This window comes from Stegostoma tigrinum, chromosome 34 (assembly GCF_030684315.1).
Source record: "Stegostoma tigrinum isolate sSteTig4 chromosome 34, sSteTig4.hap1, whole genome shotgun sequence".
Lineage (NCBI taxonomy): Eukaryota > Metazoa > Chordata > Chondrichthyes > Orectolobiformes > Stegostomatidae > Stegostoma > Stegostoma tigrinum.
Genome location: NC_081387.1, coordinates 4,232,841 through 4,251,963, shown reverse-complemented (window position 1 = coordinate 4,251,963; position 19,123 = coordinate 4,232,841). Strand labels below are relative to the sequence as shown.

General features: G+C 42.7%; 2 protein-coding genes across 7 annotated transcripts in view; one reads left to right on the top strand and one right to left on the bottom strand.

Moving 5' to 3' along the window:
- Window positions 1–19,123, bottom strand: part of LOC125446407 (zinc finger protein 271-like) — a 132,585-nt gene that overhangs the window by 24,494 nt on the left and 88,968 nt on the right. The window lies entirely within an intron of this gene.
- The window catches only part of LOC125446375 (zinc finger protein 271-like), a 35,273-nt gene that overhangs the window by 10,890 nt on the left and 5,260 nt on the right, over window positions 1–19,123 (top strand). Inside the window, exons 1-2 of one of the 5 annotated variants that reach the window (XM_059639663.1) lie at window positions 60–138; window positions 4,072–5,428. The exons of 1 other annotated variant lie outside the window; for it this stretch is intronic. In XM_059639663.1, coding sequence (XP_059495646.1) covers window positions 4,409–5,428 — 1,020 coding nt within the window. In that variant the 5' untranslated portion in view covers window positions 60–138; window positions 4,072–4,408. 3 more of the 5 variants (XM_048519902.2, XM_048519904.2, XM_048519901.2) reach the window with 3 other exon arrangements.

The following is a 19,123-nucleotide window of genomic DNA, read 5'->3' as shown; positions in this document are numbered from 1 at the left end:
AAACTCATGTTGTTGCAGAAATATTTGGATTGACTGTGAGAGACGTCAATCAGAGAGCCCACCCACTCTGCCCATTCTCTCTTCGTCTTCCAGAGCTGGTTCACTTCCTACAGGGACTGAAAACCAAGTGAGGAGATGGTGAGTGAAGGAGCAGCTTTTATACAAATTGTATCCCATAATATCCACACCAATCTTCAGGCAGTCTGAGTATCCTGTGGGTAATCAGGGGTGGAAATGTCCCTTATGCTGTATGAGAAGATCCAGCTGAGAGAGCTGTTTACTCGGTGCTTTGTACTGAACTGTTAGACTGGAGCTGTGTGTTGGATATTGAGTGTGTTTCTTGGAAGCATTTCCCTTCTGATTTCCAGGCTGAGTTTTGTTGATGGCACATTTCTGAATATGAGAAGATGAAGTGTAATTATCTGGGAGGTGCAGATTGTCTGAGGATTCTTACTGACTTCCTGGTATTGAGTTATCTGTGTTTATTTGGAGTTGGTTCTTATGCTGTGGACAGATAATGATCGCTTCTCTATGTGTATTAGGGTCTGGACGTTGCAAGTCTTTTCTAATCCCTCCAAGACATGTTGTGTCCCTTTTTTTGTAACTATCTCAGATGACACAAAGGTTGGAGGTGTCGTTGACAGTATAGAGGGCTGTTGTAGGCTGCAGCGGGACATTGACAGGATGCAGAGATGGGCTGAGCGGTGGCAGATGGAGTTCAACCTGGATAAATGTGAGGTGATGCATTTTGGAAGGTGGAATTTGAAAGCTGAGTACAGGATTAAGGATAGGATTCTTGGCAGTGTGGAGGAACAGAGGGATCTTGGTGTACAGATACATAGATCCCTTAAAATGGCCACCCAAGTGGACAGGGTTGTTAAGAAAGCATATGGTGTTTTGGCTTTCATTAACAGGGGGATTGAGTTTAAGAGTCGTGAGATCTTGTTGCAGCTCTATAAAACTTTGGTTAGACCGCACTTGGAATACTGCGTCCAGTTCTGGTCGCCCTATTATAGGAAAGATGTGGATGCTTTGGAGAGGGTTCAGAGGAGGTTTACCAGGATGCTGCCTGGACTGGAGGGCCTATCTTATGAAGAGAGGTTGACTGAGCTTGGACGTTTTTCATTGGAGAAAAGGAGGAGGAGAGGGGACCTAATTGAGGTATACAAGATAATGAGAGGCATAGATAGAGTTGATAGCCAGAGACTATTTCCCAGGGCAGAAATGGCTATCACGAGGGGTCAGAGTTTTAAGCTGGTTGGAGGAAAGTATAGAGGGGATGTCAGAGGCGGGTTCTTTACACAGAGTTGTGAGAACATGGAATGCGTTGCCAGCAGCAGTTGTGGAAGCAAGGTCATCGGGGACATTTAAGAGACTGCTGGACATGCATATGGTCACAGAAGTTTGAGGGTGCATACATGAGGATCAATGGTCGGCACAACATTGTGGGCAGAAGGGCCTGTTCTGTGCTGTACTGTTCTATGTTCTAAAAATGCAAAAAAAGACTCGTATTCATTTTGATATCATGCGTGATCACCAGATAACCCAAAACACTACTGCCAATTAAGTACTTTTGAAGAATGGTCATTTTTGTCATATCCTGTATTGTAATGCAATGTGTACACAGCTTAAGAGAGCAGAAGCGACCACAGTTGAGATCTAATTTGAAACGTAGAATCTCTGTCAGTACTGCACTCCCTCACTGTTTCAGTGGACTTGTGTTCAAAACCTTGAGATGTTCTTTTCAGATTTGTCTATGGGATCTGGATGTTACTGACCAGGCCAGTATTTATTACCCATTCCTTCTTGCGCAGAGAACTGTTAAGAGTCAACCACAGTGCTGGGGTCTGGAGTCATATTTAGGTCAGACCAGGTCACAATAGTGTTGCCTTCCCTCAAGGGCTTTCGTGAACCAGATGAGTTTTCTGACAATTGACTGCTAATTTTTCATTGAATTCAAATTGTGCCTTCTGCCATGGTGGGATTCAAACCCAGTTTTCCAAAACATTATTTGGATCAACAGTGTAGCGATAATACTACTACTCATCGGCTCCCTTAGAAGTGGGTCTTGAACCTACAACCTTCTAATTCTATAGTCAGAGTCATACTTCTCGAACTGGGGTTGTACGTCAGTGCAGTCCTTTGACACTCTGAGATGTTTGTGTTCTTTCTGTTATAGTTTCTTGAGCATCAGTGATTAATTGTTCCGGGTCCTTAACTCTGAATTGCCTTACTGATCCTCTTTGTCTCCACACTTCTTTATCCTTCTGCAATGCATTCATTAAAGTCTACCTCCTTGGTTTTTGGTATCTGGATTGATACTACCTTACGTACCTCAATGTTAAATTGCTTTGAAAGGTCTTGTCGAGTGATTAGGGGTATTGAACTATAAGGGTGATAAATAATGTTCCATATAAATTAGAAGCAGTGTACGAGGTCTAGAACCTGCAGACTGTCTGGTGTTACGTAAAAGGTTAGAAAGTGACCAGGCATTCCATGGGAGTAGCATAATTCCCCGAATGGTTCATGATCTTACTGACCCTCAGTGTGAAGTAGTCTTCCAGTGGGGGACTCACTGTGAAGGAAGACTGTAAACTCAGCATCTGTTTCCTTTTTATTTTTTGGGTTTCTTTCTTTCAGTCAGCAGCTTACTTGCTTTCAGTGCATCATTTGCTTCTTTTCTTGCTCTAACTCCATTCCCTTGAATCCTAAAAGACTCATTTTTCTGTCATTGAATCTCTCCTATCTTCCCCCATCACAGACCTTCCTTTGTCTTTGTCCTACCCACCTCTTTTCCCTGTTGCATTGAAAAATCACAGATCTGAAATGTTAACTCTCCTTTTCACTCTGGACAGATATTGTTTGACCACCAGAATTTTAAAAGCATTTTCTATTCATATTTCTGGTTTCTGCAGTATTCTGCTTGTTGATGGTGATGAAGGAATCTGGGAAGTTTCCAGATGCATATGATTCACTGAGTTCCCTGCTACTTGACCAGTCTGTGGGCATCTCCTCAGACCTTGGTGAGAGCGATTTACACATTTCACTGGGCTGAGATCACCTTCATCTTGTTCTGACACATTGCCAAAATTGTTCAGCCTTCTGTGATCATCCTCTTATTATTTGATTTTGTATTGTTAACCATGGTATTTGGGACTGGGGTCACACCTAAACCAGACCAAACAATTGTAGCAGATTTCCTTCCCAGACAGACATTGTTTGGGATTTCAGAACCTTCAGAAAACTTACATGTTTTTATTTTGATTCTGTTCCATAAATTCCAAAATTTATTAAAGTATGGTTCACAACATGGAGTGGTTGAGGTGAAGAGCATTTTAGGGGAAACTAGATAACTACATGGAGTGGAAGGGAACAGAAGGATCTGCTGATAGATTGAGATGAAGAGAGTGAGAGGAGGATCATGTGAAGCATAAATACCAGCATGGACCAATTAGACCTAATGGCCCATTTCTGTCATTAATTCTATCTATGAACCTTTCTGTGTTTGGATTTGAGCTCTCAGTCTTTGGATTGTAATCTAGCACCATAGCGATTCATTTCCGTAGCCAGAGACACATTTATTGAAATGCCAATTTAATGCCTTTTTAAAAAGTTTTTACCTGAAGATCCCAGTCTTTCCCAAAAGCCTGGGCTTGGATTTGATTGTTTTGTCCAGATAGCTGGATTTTGGACTGCAGTCTGACTGAGTGCAGTATATCTAATTTCCTAGGATAAATCAGAACCATTTAATCAGCTACACTGAAGCAATATTTTCGTCAGTTTCTCGTACTTCCTGCTCAGTGTGTTTTCCTCAAGTAAGTTTGGAAAACAAGGGGAGAAATTTCAGAATTGCAATTGAATTAACACTTCTTCTTAGTGTTTTGTTACATTAAAGAGATGCTGTCAGGGTAAAACAGATCATCACTAGCTCAACTCAAGCTCAGAATGAATTAGTAGCCTGTGACATCCATATCCTGTGAATGTACAAACATAAAAGTTGAGAAGTAAGCCTTTGTAGTAAAGGAGGAGAGGAAGCTGGAGGAAATCATGTTTCCTTTTCCTGTTTTGCAGAAGGATTGTACTGTTCTACGTCAGAGAATACAGCGTGGATAGCCACCATAGACAGATCTTGACCATCATCCAAGGTGCAACTGCAGAACTGTATGAAGACATCCAGTCCCTTTGCAACATTGCTCAAAACAGGTTGGGCTGTGAAATCATTGCTCAGGTCAGCGAGAATGGAAGTTTCTTCAGATCAAAAACTAGTCAGCAATGTGGAGCTTTGTATTAGAATCATCCTTTCCAAAGGTTCAGCTGTCAGTGATTTGTCAGGATGAGGCTGGGAGGAAGTGTAAGTTAATTGAGCCTCATGAACCACTGAGCCACTCTTATTGGTGAGAGGCTGTTCATGTGTGAGGATGACTCCACCAGCTCATTAGATCTCCCTACAGGCAAGGAATGTCTCTTGAACAGCCAGATGGAAGAGAAACAATTCAAATGTGATGTGTGTGACCAAGACTTCACACGGCTATCGTCGCTTGTGAAACACCAACGCATTCACACAGGGGAAAAACCATTCATGTGCGAAGTGTGCAACAAAGCATTCTCTGATTCATCAAACCTTCGTGTCCATCTGCGCATTCACACAGGGGAGAAACCATTCACATGTGAGGTTTGTGACAAAGCCTTTATACAGTTATCAAGCCTGCTGGTCCATCAAACAATCCACACAGGGGAGAAACCGTTCAAATGTAAGCTTTGTGGTAAGGTTTTCTCAACATCTACCAGGCTTCTGATGCACCAGAGAGTTCACACAGGAGAGAAACCCTTCAGATGTGAGGTTTGTGAGATGGCTTTCACCCGATCCTCTGAACTTCTGATTCACCAAAGGATTCACACAGGAGAGAAACCCTACCATTGTGAGTTTTGTGACAAATCTTTCTCACAGTCTTTGAATCTCCGCAGACACCAGCGGACTCATACAAAAGAGAAGCCATTCAAGTGTGAGTGGTGTGACAAATCATTCTTTGAGTCCTCGAACCTCTGCAGACACCAACGCCATCACACAGGGGAGAAGCCATTCAAATGTGAGGTGTGTGACAAATCATTCTCAGAGTCCTCAAACCTCCGCAGACACTTGCGCCTTCACACAGGAGAGAAGCCATTTAGGTGTGAGGTGTGTGACAAATCCTTCTTTCAGTCATCATATCTCCACACACACCAACGCATTCATACAGGGGAAAAGCCATTCACATGTGAAGTGTGCAAGAAATCATTCTCATATTCCTCAATACTCCGTGAACATCTGCGCATTCATACAGGACAGAAACCATTCACGTGTGAGCTTTGTGACAGATCTTTTTCACGGTCTTCGAACCTCCGCAGACATCAATACATTCACACAGGTGGGAAACTATTCACATGTGCTGTGTAACAAATCATTCCTGCAGTCATCGCATCTCAGTGTACACCAACACATTCATACAAAAGAGAACCATTTCCGTTCAGAATGTGTGACAAATAAATTTCTCACATAATTAAACTCTTGCATGCTTCAACACATTCATACAGCATAGAAACTATGCAAAGTCTGTGGCAAATTCTTCACACAATTACTGAGCCTTCTGGGATAGAAGACAATCCACACAGGGGAGAAATCCTTCAAGTGTGAGACTTGTGTTAGAACTTCCTTGACATCTGGGAAAACTCTTGATGCAGAAGAGAATTCACCTGGGAGAGAAGTACTTCCAATGTGAGCTGTGTAATCAGGGCTTTGCACAATCATTGAAACTGGTGAAAAGACAATGCATTTGTACAGGGGAAATCCTGTTCATCTGTGAGGTTTGTTACGAAGCTATTCACAGTTATCAAGGCTGCTGGTCCATTAAAGAAACCAGATGGTAGTGGCTTGCAATGTTAGGGTGGCATGGTGGCTCAGTGCTTAGAACTGCTGTCTCATAACACCAGGATCCCAGGTTCAATTCAATCCTCAGGCAACAGTCTGTGTGGATTTCTTCCAGGTGCTCTGGTTTCCTCCCACAGTCCAAAGATGTGCAAGTTATGTGGATTAGCCATGCTAAATTGTCCCATAGTGACTAAGGATGTCTAGCTTAGGTGGGTTAACCATAGGAAATGCGGGGTTATAAGATAGGGGATTGGCTGTGTGGGATATTCTTCAGAGGTTGATGTGGACCTGATGGGCTGAATGGCCTGCCTCCACACTGTTGGGATTCTTCTTCTTCTGAGACTGATCTTCTTAGGATATCAGCAGATGCAGACTAGTGAGAAACCATTTTGCATGAGCTTTATGACAAAGCTTTTTAACACTTTCAGCATATCCATGATCCATCAATGCACTCAGAAAAGGAAGAAACCCTAACAGTGTGAATTCTGTAATAAAGCCTTCACACATCTGTTAGAACTCCTGGAACATTAGTTAACCCACATGGGAGACTCTTCCAGTCTGACGTGTGCCAGGATTACTGCTTCTACTCCCTGTCTGTCACCACACACCCTACAGACATTGAACCAAGTTACCTACTTTCATTGCACTGAATCACTCGCTGACTCTCCTCTGACCAAGAAGACAATCAGATATTCAGTTGTTAGAAGGGCTTCAGCTTCTGACTGACCAGCACAAGGACCCAGGGGAGGTGCCATTCCTGTGGTCACCATAGAGGTACTTTAATTAGCCTCAGTATCTTTGGTCTGTGGAGGTGGAGAATCAGCCAGGAATCCCATTCCTCATCAGTTAGTCTAGCTAGGAATTTTTTTGGCGGAGGTCGGGGCGGGGAGCGGGGAGGAGTGGTGAGTGGGGCAGAATGTGTCTCGGCTGCGACAGTTTCCATTGTCTCACAACATTTACTGTCTCGCTCTCCACATGCTGAATGGCCACTCAAACAGTGCAGTAGAGGTCAATCGATGTCCACAATCTGTCCTCCAGGTTAGTACCTTGAGGCTTGGTGGGAGTGTGAGAGAACAACAGCTCCTATTTGGAATTTTGAAGAGCACTTTGAATTTGTAAAACATCCCAAATCATTCAAGGATATGTCATTTTCATGAAAACTGATACTGAGTCAAAAGAAAAGAGATTTTGGTGAGGGGTAGGAATGACAAAAACTGTGGTCAAAGAAGTGGGATGTAAGTAGGGCATAGAGCTAAAGGTAAAAGAGGTTTAATGAGGGAATGACAAAGTTAGGAGACTGATACGGTTGTCAATGATCTTGTAAATGGAATGATTGCAGATGTAATGTACAAAGGCTGGAATTCAAGGAGTGCTGAGATCACAGTGGAAGATGAGGCTTAAGGTGCCAGATGTCAGAAGTGAGTGAAGCCACTTGAGCGTGAGAGTTTTAAATTGGAGCCACTGGGAGACTCGGAACCAGTGTAGGTCAGTGAGTGCAGGAGTATTAGGTGTGAGAGTTATGATTGAGCGTGTGCAGATTTTTTCAGTCGAATTTCTGCCATGGTGATATTCGAACCCATTACTTATGTTCTGAAGTTCTGAATTGCTAGTCCAGTGAAATGGCTATTATATCACCATCTTATGAAGGATATTATCTGACCAATACGTTCAGAGATTTAGCAGAACTGAAGTTTATGGAGTTTGGAAAATGGGAAGCTGGACAGGAGAACAATAGAATGGTCAGTCTAGAAGCAACAACAGCAGGGATGAAGATTTCAACAGCAGATGGATTAATACGGGAATGGGAGGTGTATGGAAATGATTGGTGTTATAGAGGGGGATATTGGTAATCTTTGTGATAAAGAGGGTTATCGTATGGAAGCTCAGCTAGAAGTTAAAGAGAGTGATACTGACCAATTGTTGTTGGAGATGACAGTGGAGAGGGCAGTTGAGTGAAGGAATTGGGATGATTTCTTGAACCTGTTATTGAACTAAATCATGGCTGATCCTATCTACCTGCCTTGCCTTGTAACCTTTAATTCCTTTCCTAACAACAAAGTAAATTTTCTGTGTTGAAATTTTCAGTTGACCCTGAGCTTCAACAGAGTTTTGTGGATACTGAATTCCAGATTTCCAGTGTCCCTTTTATGAATAAGTGTTTGCTGACATAACCCTGAACAGCCTCCTTCTAACTTTAATGCTTTGTCCCTTGTCTGGACTTTCCCACCAGGGGAATTATTCCTCTCTCCTCTATCAACTTGTTTATTAATCTTGAACACCTTAATTAGTTTACTTCTTTATTTTCTATATGCAAGGGAATACAAGCTCAGTTTGCACAACCTGTCCTCATAGTTTAACCTTTTAGCCCCAGGATTATTCTGGTGAATCTACACTGCACTTCCTTCAAGGCCAATATATCCTTCCTAAGATGCCTTGCCCACAACTAAACACTTTTCTCTGATTAGGGTCGAAATAGGATTCTATACTGCTGGCCCATAACTTCCACAAGGACACAGTTGGTTTTAGGGAGGAGAAGTTGTTTGTTATCTTCTCTCTTCATGGTGATCCTAAAGTAATGAGATGTTTTGGCAGAGGAAGCATGACCCCACTAATAATTGATGTGGTGTAGATCTGGTGATGGATGGCTAAACCTGTGCGTAAGAGTTATGTTCAAACTGTAATTCCTTTCATCTGAGAAATGGGAGGGAGTAAAAGTTTATTTTGCTAACAGGTGTAGAATAATGGATATGAGGGAGTGGTTAAACCATTTTGACAGTTAGTTACATTGTGAAGGCTGGAGGGCCAAAGGACAGAGAGTTGAGAATTAGGTTTATGTTTTTGTTTCTTTAGATTGTATGTGGGATAGTGTTGGACACTGCTTTAGGTAATGTGAATTATAGAATTTTGACAAATACCATGGAGAATGTTTGCTGTCTTCTGCCTGGGAGGACTACTAGCTTTAGTATAGAGAGGGAGTTGGGGGTGAGTCTCCACAGGCCTTTGTTCCTTCATCCAATCACACTTGACTAATAACAGTGTGATGTGTTCAACCTATACTTTTCCAGATGTCATTTCATATTCTAGGAAGAATCTTGTGTCATTTTCAAATTCTGTGTTATTTTTGTATGATTCAAAGCCGAGTATTGTGTTGTTTGTCTGTTGTATGAATCTTTATAGATTTATCTCTCAATAAATTAATTTCTTTACCTTTACCCAAACTCCCTGATTTGTCAGCCTGCTGTTCCTATTCTCTGAAACACTCAGGATCTGACAATAAGTGTCCTATGCATAGCATATTAAGCAATATTACTTTTGGTTGAGTTACTTTCTTCATCTTTGTGTGCTTTTTGAAATAAAAGAATCATTTAGTTAGTGGGGCCCATCAAGTCCTGCCGGCTCTTTGAAGAACAAGCCAGTGAGTCCATTCCCCTGCTGTATCGCTTTTGCCCTGAAAGTTCCTTCAAGTGTCCATCAAGTTTTCTTTTAAAACCAGTGAACCAGTCATTGCCTCCACTTCCTTGTAGTCCACAAGTACCAGGTTATTACCTTTCGCTGCAAAGAACGGTCATTCCTCACTGCTGTTCTGCATCTTTTGCCCAGACCCTCATCCTTGCACAATCAGATAATGGGAAGGGTTTCTCGTTTTTCTGACCATATTATGAATAAGGATGAAGAAAACCAAGTTCGTTCAATGGTATAAACTTAATACAACACTGTTAATTTGAAAATGGGCTTGGATTTTGATTGTGCCTTTGATAACCACCACTGCAGGGACTAGGCACATTTGAAATGTGGAGCTTGTTCAGGGAATAGCTACTGCATGTTCTTGATAAGTATGTAGCTGTCAGGCAGTTGAGCAAGGAAACCATGGTTTATTAAAGAAGTTGAATCTCTTGTCAAGAGGAAGGAGGCTTATGTAAAGATGAGGTGTGAAGGTTCAGTTAGGGCGCTTGAGAGTTACAAATTAGCCAGGAACAATCTAAAGAGAGAGCTAAGAAGAGCCAGGAGGGGACATGAGAAGTCTTTGGCAGGTAGGATCAAGGGAACCCCTAAAGCTTTCTAGGTATGTCAGGAATGAAAGAATGACTAGAGTAAGATTAGGGCGAGTCAAGGACAGTAGTGGGAAGTTGTGTGTGGAGTCTGAAGAGATAGGAGAGGGCTAAATGAATATTTTTCGTCAGTATTCACGCAGGAGAAAGACAATGTTGTCGAGGAGAATACTGAGATACAGGCTATTAGACTAGACGGGATTGAGGTTCATAAGGAGGAGGTGTTAGCATTTCTGGAAGGTGTGAAAATACATAAGTCCCCTGGGCCGGATGGGATTTATCCTAGGATTCTCTGGGATGCTTGGGAGGAGATTGCAGAGCCTTTGGCTTTGATCTTTATGTTGTCATTGTCCACAGGACGAGTGCCAGAAGACTGGAAATAGAAAATGTTGTCCCCTTGTTCAAGAAGAAGAGTAGACACAACCCTGGTAATTATAGACCAGTGAGTCTTACTTCCATTGTGGGTAAAGTGTTGGAAAGGATTATAAGAGATAGGATTTATAATCATCTAGAAAGGAATAATTTGATTAGGGATAGTCAACACGGTTTTTGAAGGGTAGGTCACAACTCGCCAACCTTATTGAGTTCTTTGAGAAGGTGACCAAATAGGTGGATGAGGGTAAAGCAGTTGATGTGGGTTATATGGATTTCAGTAAAGCGTTTGATAAGGTTCCCCATGGTAGGCTATTGCAGAAAATACGGAGGCGTGGGATTGAGGGTAGTTTAGCGGTTTGGATCAGAAATTGGATAGCTGTAAGAAGACAATGGTGGTGGTTGATGGGAAATGTTCATCCTGGAGTTCAATTACTAGTGGTGTACCGCAACGATCGGTTGTGGGGCCACTGCTGTCTGTCATTTTTATAAATGACCTTGATGTGGGCGTAGAAGGTTGGGGTAGTAAATTTGCGGATGACACTAAAATCGGTGGAGTTGTGGATAGTGTGGAAGGATGTTGCAGGTTACAGAGGGACATAGATAAGCTGCAGAACTGGGCTGAGAGGTGGCAAATGGAGTTTAATGCGGAAAAGTGTGAGGTGATTCACTTTGGAAGGAGTGACAGGAATACAGAATACTGGGCTAATGGTAAGATTCTTGGTAGTGTGGATGAGCAGAGAGATCTCCATGTGTATAGGTTCCTGAAAGTTGCCACCCAGATTGATAGGGTTGTTAAGAAGGTGCACAGTGTATTAGGTTTTATTGGTAGAAGGATTGAATTTCGGAGCCATGAGGTCATGTTGCAGCTGTACAAAACTCTGGTGGGGCCACGTTTGGAGTAATGCGGACAGTTCTGGTCACCGCATTATAAGAAGGATGTGGAAGCATTGGAAAGGGTGCAGAGGAGATTTACCAGGATTTGCCTGGTATGGAGGTAGGGTCTTATGAGGAAAGGCTGAGGGACTGTTTTTGTAAGAGAGAAAGTGGTTAAGAGGTGACTTTGAGACATGCAAGATGATCAGAAGATTAGATAGGGTGGACAGTGAGAGCCTTTTTCCTCGGATGGTGATGGCTAGCACGAGGGGACATAGTTTTAAATTGAGGGGTGATAGATATAGGACAGATGTCAGAGGTAGGTTCTTCACTCAGAGAGTAGTAAGGGCGTGGAATGCCCTGCCTGCAATAGTAGTAAACTTGCCAACTTTAAGGGCATTTAAATGGTCATTGGATAAACATATGGATGATAATGGAATAGTGTAAGTTAGATGGGCTTCAGATTGGTTTCACAGGTCGGTGCAACATCGAGGGCCAAAGGGCCTGTACTGCGCTGTAATGTTCTATGTTCTATCTCTGTGCAGGCAGTGGGCGGCTGTCATTTTTGCAAAGTCGACAACACTGCGACAATGACCAGGCAAGCTATCTTTTATTATCATTTAATGGGGTACATGGAATGTCCAGAACACTAGGGAGAACCCCCTTGTTCCTTCAAAAAGTGACATTGGATCTTCTTCATACACCAGAGAGAGCCTATGATACTTTGGTTTAATGCGTCATCCAAAAGACAGCACCTCTGATAGTGCAGAACACCCTCAGTACATGTATCATATATAAGGAAAACAAACCAATATTGATGCCAATGTTATAGTTTCCAGCAGGGAAAACTCTTAACTACTGGCTGAAGAATGCTTCTAGTTTCAAGAGGAATAAATTAATGACAACATATGTGTTAATACTGTAGTTATTGACCTTTTAGTCACTGTACAATAAAATATTCAGCTTCATGAAGAGACAGTTTTGAGTGCAAAAGGCTGAAATGTTTTCACCATCCAAAGATGTGCAGGCTATGTGGATTGGCCATGCTACATTGCCTATGGTGTTCAGGGATGTGTAGATTTGGTGAGTTACAGGGGAACGGATCTGGGTGGATGCTCTGAGGGTCGGTATGGACTTGTTGGGCTGAAAAGCCTGTTTCCACACTATTGGGTTTCTATGAACGAACTCACCACTCTCATCCTTATTTGGGATTGTGGTCATTTCTGTGGTTGGTACCAGCTTCCAGGTTTCTGTTTAACAAACCATATTTAGTGCAACTTCCAATAAATTTTTCTGATAGGGTTAATTTCATTCAGATTATGCTGATAATATCAGGACAAATTAGATAAACTCTATCACAACCCGGGCAATCATGATTGTTGTATATTTGTCAAGGAGTCTTTTGAAAGCATATTTTGGTCACTGTATGTGACCAATGACAGCAGTCTTATTAAGGGTGTTAGATTGTGATTTGATTAGCTCAATAATCAGTGCTGTGTGCAAGCATCAATGAGGTAATTCCTTCACTCATTTTACAACATGCCTGTGTTCCAATAAATTGTGGGGGGTTTGTGCAGGGAACTTTAATCAATGTTCATGGAATAACCCACCTAGATTGTACTTGAACCCACAACCTTGTTCTCTGAGTCAGAGGATTGTGGATTCAAGTACCACTCCAGGGACCTGGCACAAAAAGTCCTGGTTGACACTCCAGTTAGGGGCAGAAAGGATTACAGGTGTAGAGATGGGCGAGGCAAAAGAGAGATTTGAGAACAAGTTCAAAAGCCTCACTAAAGATAACATTGATCTTTCCTAGAGAGAGCGGGTTATTCCTTGAGTTTTATTCAAGATACACAGTTAGAACTGTAACATTCCTGAGTGAATGAAAGCAGAATGGTTCATCAGCAGAACTAATTGAAGATACCCCTCCCTTTAAGATATCCATTCCAGCTGACACCAGGGACTTTGCCACCATTCATAACTTCAGGATCCCAGATAGAAAGGCAACACTGACACCTGCAGGTCTTACTAGTTACCACTTTCAATCAAATCATACTTTCAGGCAGAAATGCATTCTGAACCCAGCCTTGGAACATAACCCGTTATAATATTTCTGTTGTGGATCCAGCTTCAAAATGATCATTTTCAGTTTAGTTTGCATTCTCGTCTTTCAGTCAGAAAGTTATGGGTTCATGCTCAACAGGTCTGTCAACCTGAGATGTTTTGAGATGACTTTCAAATTACAGTCAGGGATATTTGGGCATTCAGGCACAGCCTACAGGCTTATAGTTTATTTCAGTTGTGTCGAGTTGAGAAACACACAAAATAATTAAGTATTGACCTAATACTATGACCTCAAAAATATGCTATGGAGCTTCTGCTTTAATTTTTTTCATTTAGGACAGCATTTAAAATTTAGCACTTTCTCTCTAACCCTGTCATCGTAATAATACTGTCAGAAGATGGGAGAAAGAGAAGCTGGGATTAAGATGGATAGGAGAAATTACACAATGAAAATGTAGAAATGGGGAAAGGAAAATGTAAATATATTGGGAAAAGAGGAAATGAGGCATTAGAGTACTGGATCATCCCACAACACTTTCATTGACAGAAACTCAGACTTCACATCCATATTCAGGAAGGTAAGGGAGTTGATGGTCAGCTGATTTGAAACAAGGTCCATCCCTTCTTTCTGTGGCTGATGTCTCCATTTCAAGCAGTACAGACTGAGGAGGAGGTATTGTTAAAATACATTATGTCTTTCTGAGGTAGCTCGCAGAGAGAAACAAGTGGATTGCTGAGGAACAAAACCAAAGTTGCTGGAAAAGCTCAGCAGGTCTGGTAGCATTGTTGAAGAGAAATCAGAGTTAACGTTTCAGGTCCAGTGACCTTTCCTTAGAACTTGGGACCCTTTTGATGAAGAGTCACTGGACCCCAAATGTTAACTCTGATTTTTATTCACAGATGCTGCTGATTTTTCTTCACAGATGCTGCCAGACCTACTGAACTTTTCCAGTTATTTCAGGATGCTAAGGAATTGTTTCAATTACTAGTTACACCTTGGAATGGACTAGTCTTCCCCAGAGAAGGAGAATGCCTAGAATCATGCTAATGTACTGCACGGTGACAAATATCACTCTCAAAGGTGGTTTATACAGAGGCAACAAAAGAGGTGAATGGACGAGGACATCTCAGGACTAGTGAATATCCCAGTGAATGCTGACCCTCAGAAACTTAGAGCTGAAAGGAGCTGACCCTCCTGAGAAGTCCCTCTTTGCAGTTGTTGAGACTATCAGACATCAACTCATGAGTCACCTTCGTTTGACCGGTCAGTTTCCCCAGCTTCAGGAAACTCATGTTGCTGCAGAAATGAATGAACACAGCAAGCCAAGCAGCATCAGAGGAGCAGGAAAGCTGGGACGTCCCAGTCACGAACCATTTCAACTCCCCCTCCCATTCCTTAGATGACATGTCCATCCTGGGCCTCCTGAAGTGCCACAATGATGCCACCCAAAGGTTGCAGGAACAGCAACTCATATTTCGCTTGAGAACCCTGCAGCCCATTGGTATCAGTGTGGAATTCACAATCTTCAAAATCATCTCTCCTCCTCCAACCACATCCCAAAACCAGCCCAGTTTGTCCCGCCTCCCTAACCCGTCCTTCCTCACATCTATCCCATTTCCCCACTTCAAGCTCCACACCTATCTCCTACCTACTAACCTCATCCTGCCCCCTTGACCTGTCCGTCCTCCCTGGACTGACCTATCTCCTCCCTACCTCCCCACCTACACTCACCTTTACTGGCTCCATCCCCGCCTCTTTGACCTGTCTGACTCCTCTCCACCTATCTTCTCCTTTATCCACCTTCTATCCACCTCCCCCTCTCTTCCTATCTATTTCAGAACCCCCTTCCCCTCCCCCATTTGTGTAGAAGGGTCCTGCCCAAAACGTCTGCTTTCTTGCTCCCCGATTCTGCTTGGCCTGCTGTGTTCATCCAGCTCCACACCTTGTTATCTCAGATTTTCCAGCATCTGCAGCTCCTACTATCTCTTGCTACAGAAATATTTGGATTGACTGTGAGAGATATCAATCAGAGAGCCCACTCACTCTGCCCATTCCCACCTCTTCCTCTTCCAGAGCTGGTTCACTTCCTATAGGGACTGAAAACCAAGTGAGGAGATGGTGAGTGAAGGAGCAGCTTTTATACAAATTGTATCCCATAATATCCACATCAGTCTTCAGGCAGTCTGACTGTCCTGTGGACAATCAGGGGTGGAAATGTCCCTTATGCTGTGTGAGAAGATCCAGCTGAGAGAGCTGTTTACTCGGTGCTTTGTGCTGAACTGTTAGACTGGAGCTGTGTGTTGGATATTGAGTGTGTTTATTGGAAGCATTTCCCTTCTGATTTCCAGCCTGTGTTTTGTTGATGGCTTATTCCTGAATATGACAGAGGAAGGAGGAGGTCGGGTTTGATCATCCTGGATATTTTTTGAATATGGCAAACTCTTTAACCCTGTGTCTGGACTGAGTTCCAACATGGTCAAGAAAGAAATAAAACAGAAAATTCTGGAAAAGCTGAGTAGGTCAAGCAGCACCTGCGAGGAAAGTGAAACAGAGTTAAAGTTTTGATTGGAACTAGGATAAGTTAGAGTTAGAATAGGTTTAAATGAAAGGCATAAGGAAGGTTGGCGACGGGAGAGAAATGACAGAAATGTGAGTGCACCATGTTCAAATGGAATGGAGATGGGTCAAAAATGAAACAAAGAAACAAAAGATGTACTGAGAGAAGGTGTTGTTGACTGAAAGAACAAATAATGAAACAAGCAAAGAAAAGGAAACGAAAGGGCACAGAGTTTACAATTTGAAATCGTTGAACTGAATGTCAAGTCCGTGAGTGGCTGATCAGAAGTATTTATCTTGATCAATGCAGTTCCTCTGTCTTCAACACATCTGTCCTAATAATGCAACCCTCCACAACATATTGTCTAAAATTACAAAGCGGTCTTGATCAATTGGGTCAATGGGCTGAAGAGTGGCAGATGAAGTTTAATTACGATAAATGTGACGTTTTGGTCAAACAAAAAAGGGCAAGACTTATATAATTAATGATAGGCCTTGGGTGGTGGTGTAGAACAGAGAGAACTAGGGGTCCGGCATATGACATTTTGAAAGTTGCATCGCCTACGTGCCAGACAGGGGGCGGATGCCTGCCTCATCAGCCTGGACCAGGAGAAGGCCTTTAACAGGATGTCACATATGGACACAAGAGATGTACATTCTGTCCAAATTGGGCTTTGGGGAGGGCATCTGCAATTGGATCTGACTGCTCTACACCAACATGTTTAGCACAGTCTCAATCAATGGGTGGAAATCAGAAAGCTTCCTGATCAGATCTGTAGTCAGGCAGAGCTGTCCACTCTCTCCTGCCTTGTTTGTGTGCTGCATAGACCTCTTTGCTGTGTCAATCAGGAAGGATGTGAGCCTGAGGTGGGTGACTATCCCAGGCAGCGGAGGCCTGCAGGTCAAGACCTCCCTGTACATGGATGATGTTGCCGTTTTCTGCACCAATTCACAGTCGGTGAGTAGGCTCTTGAGCATCTGTGACCAGTTTGAACTGGCCTCCAGTGCCAAAGTCAATAGGGGTAAGAGCGAGACCACGTTCAGTGGGGAAAGAGCATCGTGTAAGGCCCGTCTGCTAAAATGTAACAGGGAGTCCATTTAGGAACCAGGCCCAGCTGATGCCTCGTCAGGACGTCAATTGTGACTATAGGGAGAGATGAACACTGGAGTTCGTTTCAGTTGGTGAATGTACTTCCAAGGTAACCTGGAATGGCTAGCATTATCGGGTAGGTGTGTAAATGTGTATTCTTATATATTTCTATGAATAAAGTATATTATTTTACATGAAAAAACACTTGAAAGTTTCATCACACGTAGATAGAGTTGTTAAGAAGGCATTTAGCACACTTGACTTCATTGCTCAGACCTTTGTGTTGGGGGTTGGGACATCTTATTGAGGTTGTACACGACTTCGGTGAAGTTTCTTCTGGAGCACTGTGTGAAGTTCTGGCTATCCTGTTATAGGAAGGATATCATTAAGCAGGAGAGGGTTCACAAGAGATTTACCAAGATGTTACTGGGAATGGAAAGTTTGAAATATTAAAATAAGCTGGATAGGCTGAGGCTTTTTTCACTGGAATGTAGGAAGTTGAGGGGTGACCTTACAGAAGTTTACAAAATTATGGAGCATAGACAAGATGAATAGCAAGGGTCTTTTCCCTCAGTGGGGAAGTTTAAAACTAGGGGGCATATTTTTAAGTTGAGTGGAGCAAGGTTTAAAAAGGGCATGAGGGGCAACTTTTTTTACATAGAGAATGGTTAGCATGTTAAATGAACTGTCAGGTGAAGTGGTATATGCAGGTTACAGTTACAACATTTAAAGGCATTTGGATAAGTACATGAATAGGAAAGGTTTGGAGCATATGGGCCAAACACAGGCAGGTGGGACTAGTATAGTTTGGGAACTTGGTTGGCATGCACTAATTGGACCAATAGGGTCTGTTTCCACACTGTATGACTCTATAACATAATTTTCCTCAATTGAGGATTGCACCCCACCCCACCCCACTACCACCAACATTAGGATACTAGAACTCAACAGTGAGTTCCACAGTTTCAGGTTGTGAACTCTGTGTCTTCCAGTTTGTTTCATTTCCTTTATTTCTTTGTGTTTGTTCTTTCAGTCAGCAGCCACCTGCTCTCAGTATATCTTCTGTTTCATTTCTTGCCACATCTTCATTCCCATTGACTCTGGATGATACACTTTCCTGTAGTTCAAACTTACCTCTGTCTTACCTCTATCCCACTCACCTCTCACTTAAAACCTATTCCATATTCAAATATTCCCAGTGATGAGAGATCATAGACCTGAAATCTTAACACTATTTATATCTATATAAGGTTCTTGTAAAGATTTGTAGCTCAGGTTGTGGATGAGGTTGTTGACTTGCTCGCCAAGCTGGCTGGTTATCGTACAGATGTTTTGTCACTATGCTAGGTAACATCATCAGTGCGGCCTCTGATGAAGCGATGTTGTCCCACTCTGTTTGGTATTTATATGACCGGTCAGCTAAGGTGGGTTGTGTCATTTCCGGTTCTGTTCTGCATGAGTTTGGGTCTAATTCCACATGCTTGTCGATTGCACTACAGGTTGAAAATCAGGGCTCTAGGAATTCTCGTGGGTGTCTGTGGTTGGCCTGAGCCTTAGCTGATCACGTTGTTCCAGTTCAGTTGTCCCAGTTCAATTGATGGCCTTCATTGTCCGAGTGCACTGAGATGAGGGAAAGTTTGGCATGTTGTTTTGCTGCTAGCTGGGTTAGGACACTATTCAAACGGGCCACAACTCACTGCAACACACCAGATCTACACAGGAAGGAGAAATAGCACTTATACAAGGTCTTTGCTAACAACGGATATCCCAACAACTTAATCTGCAGGTGCCTGCTAGGTAGACAATGCCAAGAGAACAGAGTACACCCCACACGATCCTAAAGGATATATCAGAACTGACAACAAAACTCCTGCGACCACTAGGAATCATGGTAGCAAACAAACCCACAGCGACACTGTGATAAACCCTCACTAGAACCAAAGACCGCATACACATGACATGCAGGACCAGTGTAGTTTACAAAGTACCTTGCAATGACTGCAACAAACATTATGCTGGCCAGACCAGAAGGCAACTAGCCATCAGGATACACAAACACCAGCTAGCAGCAAAACGACAGATAAACTTACCCTCATCTCAGTACAGTCGGACAATGAAGGTAATCAATTTAACTGGGACAACATGACCGTCTTAGCTCAAGCCAACCACAGACACACATGGGAATTCCTTGAGGCCTGGTTTTCAATCCA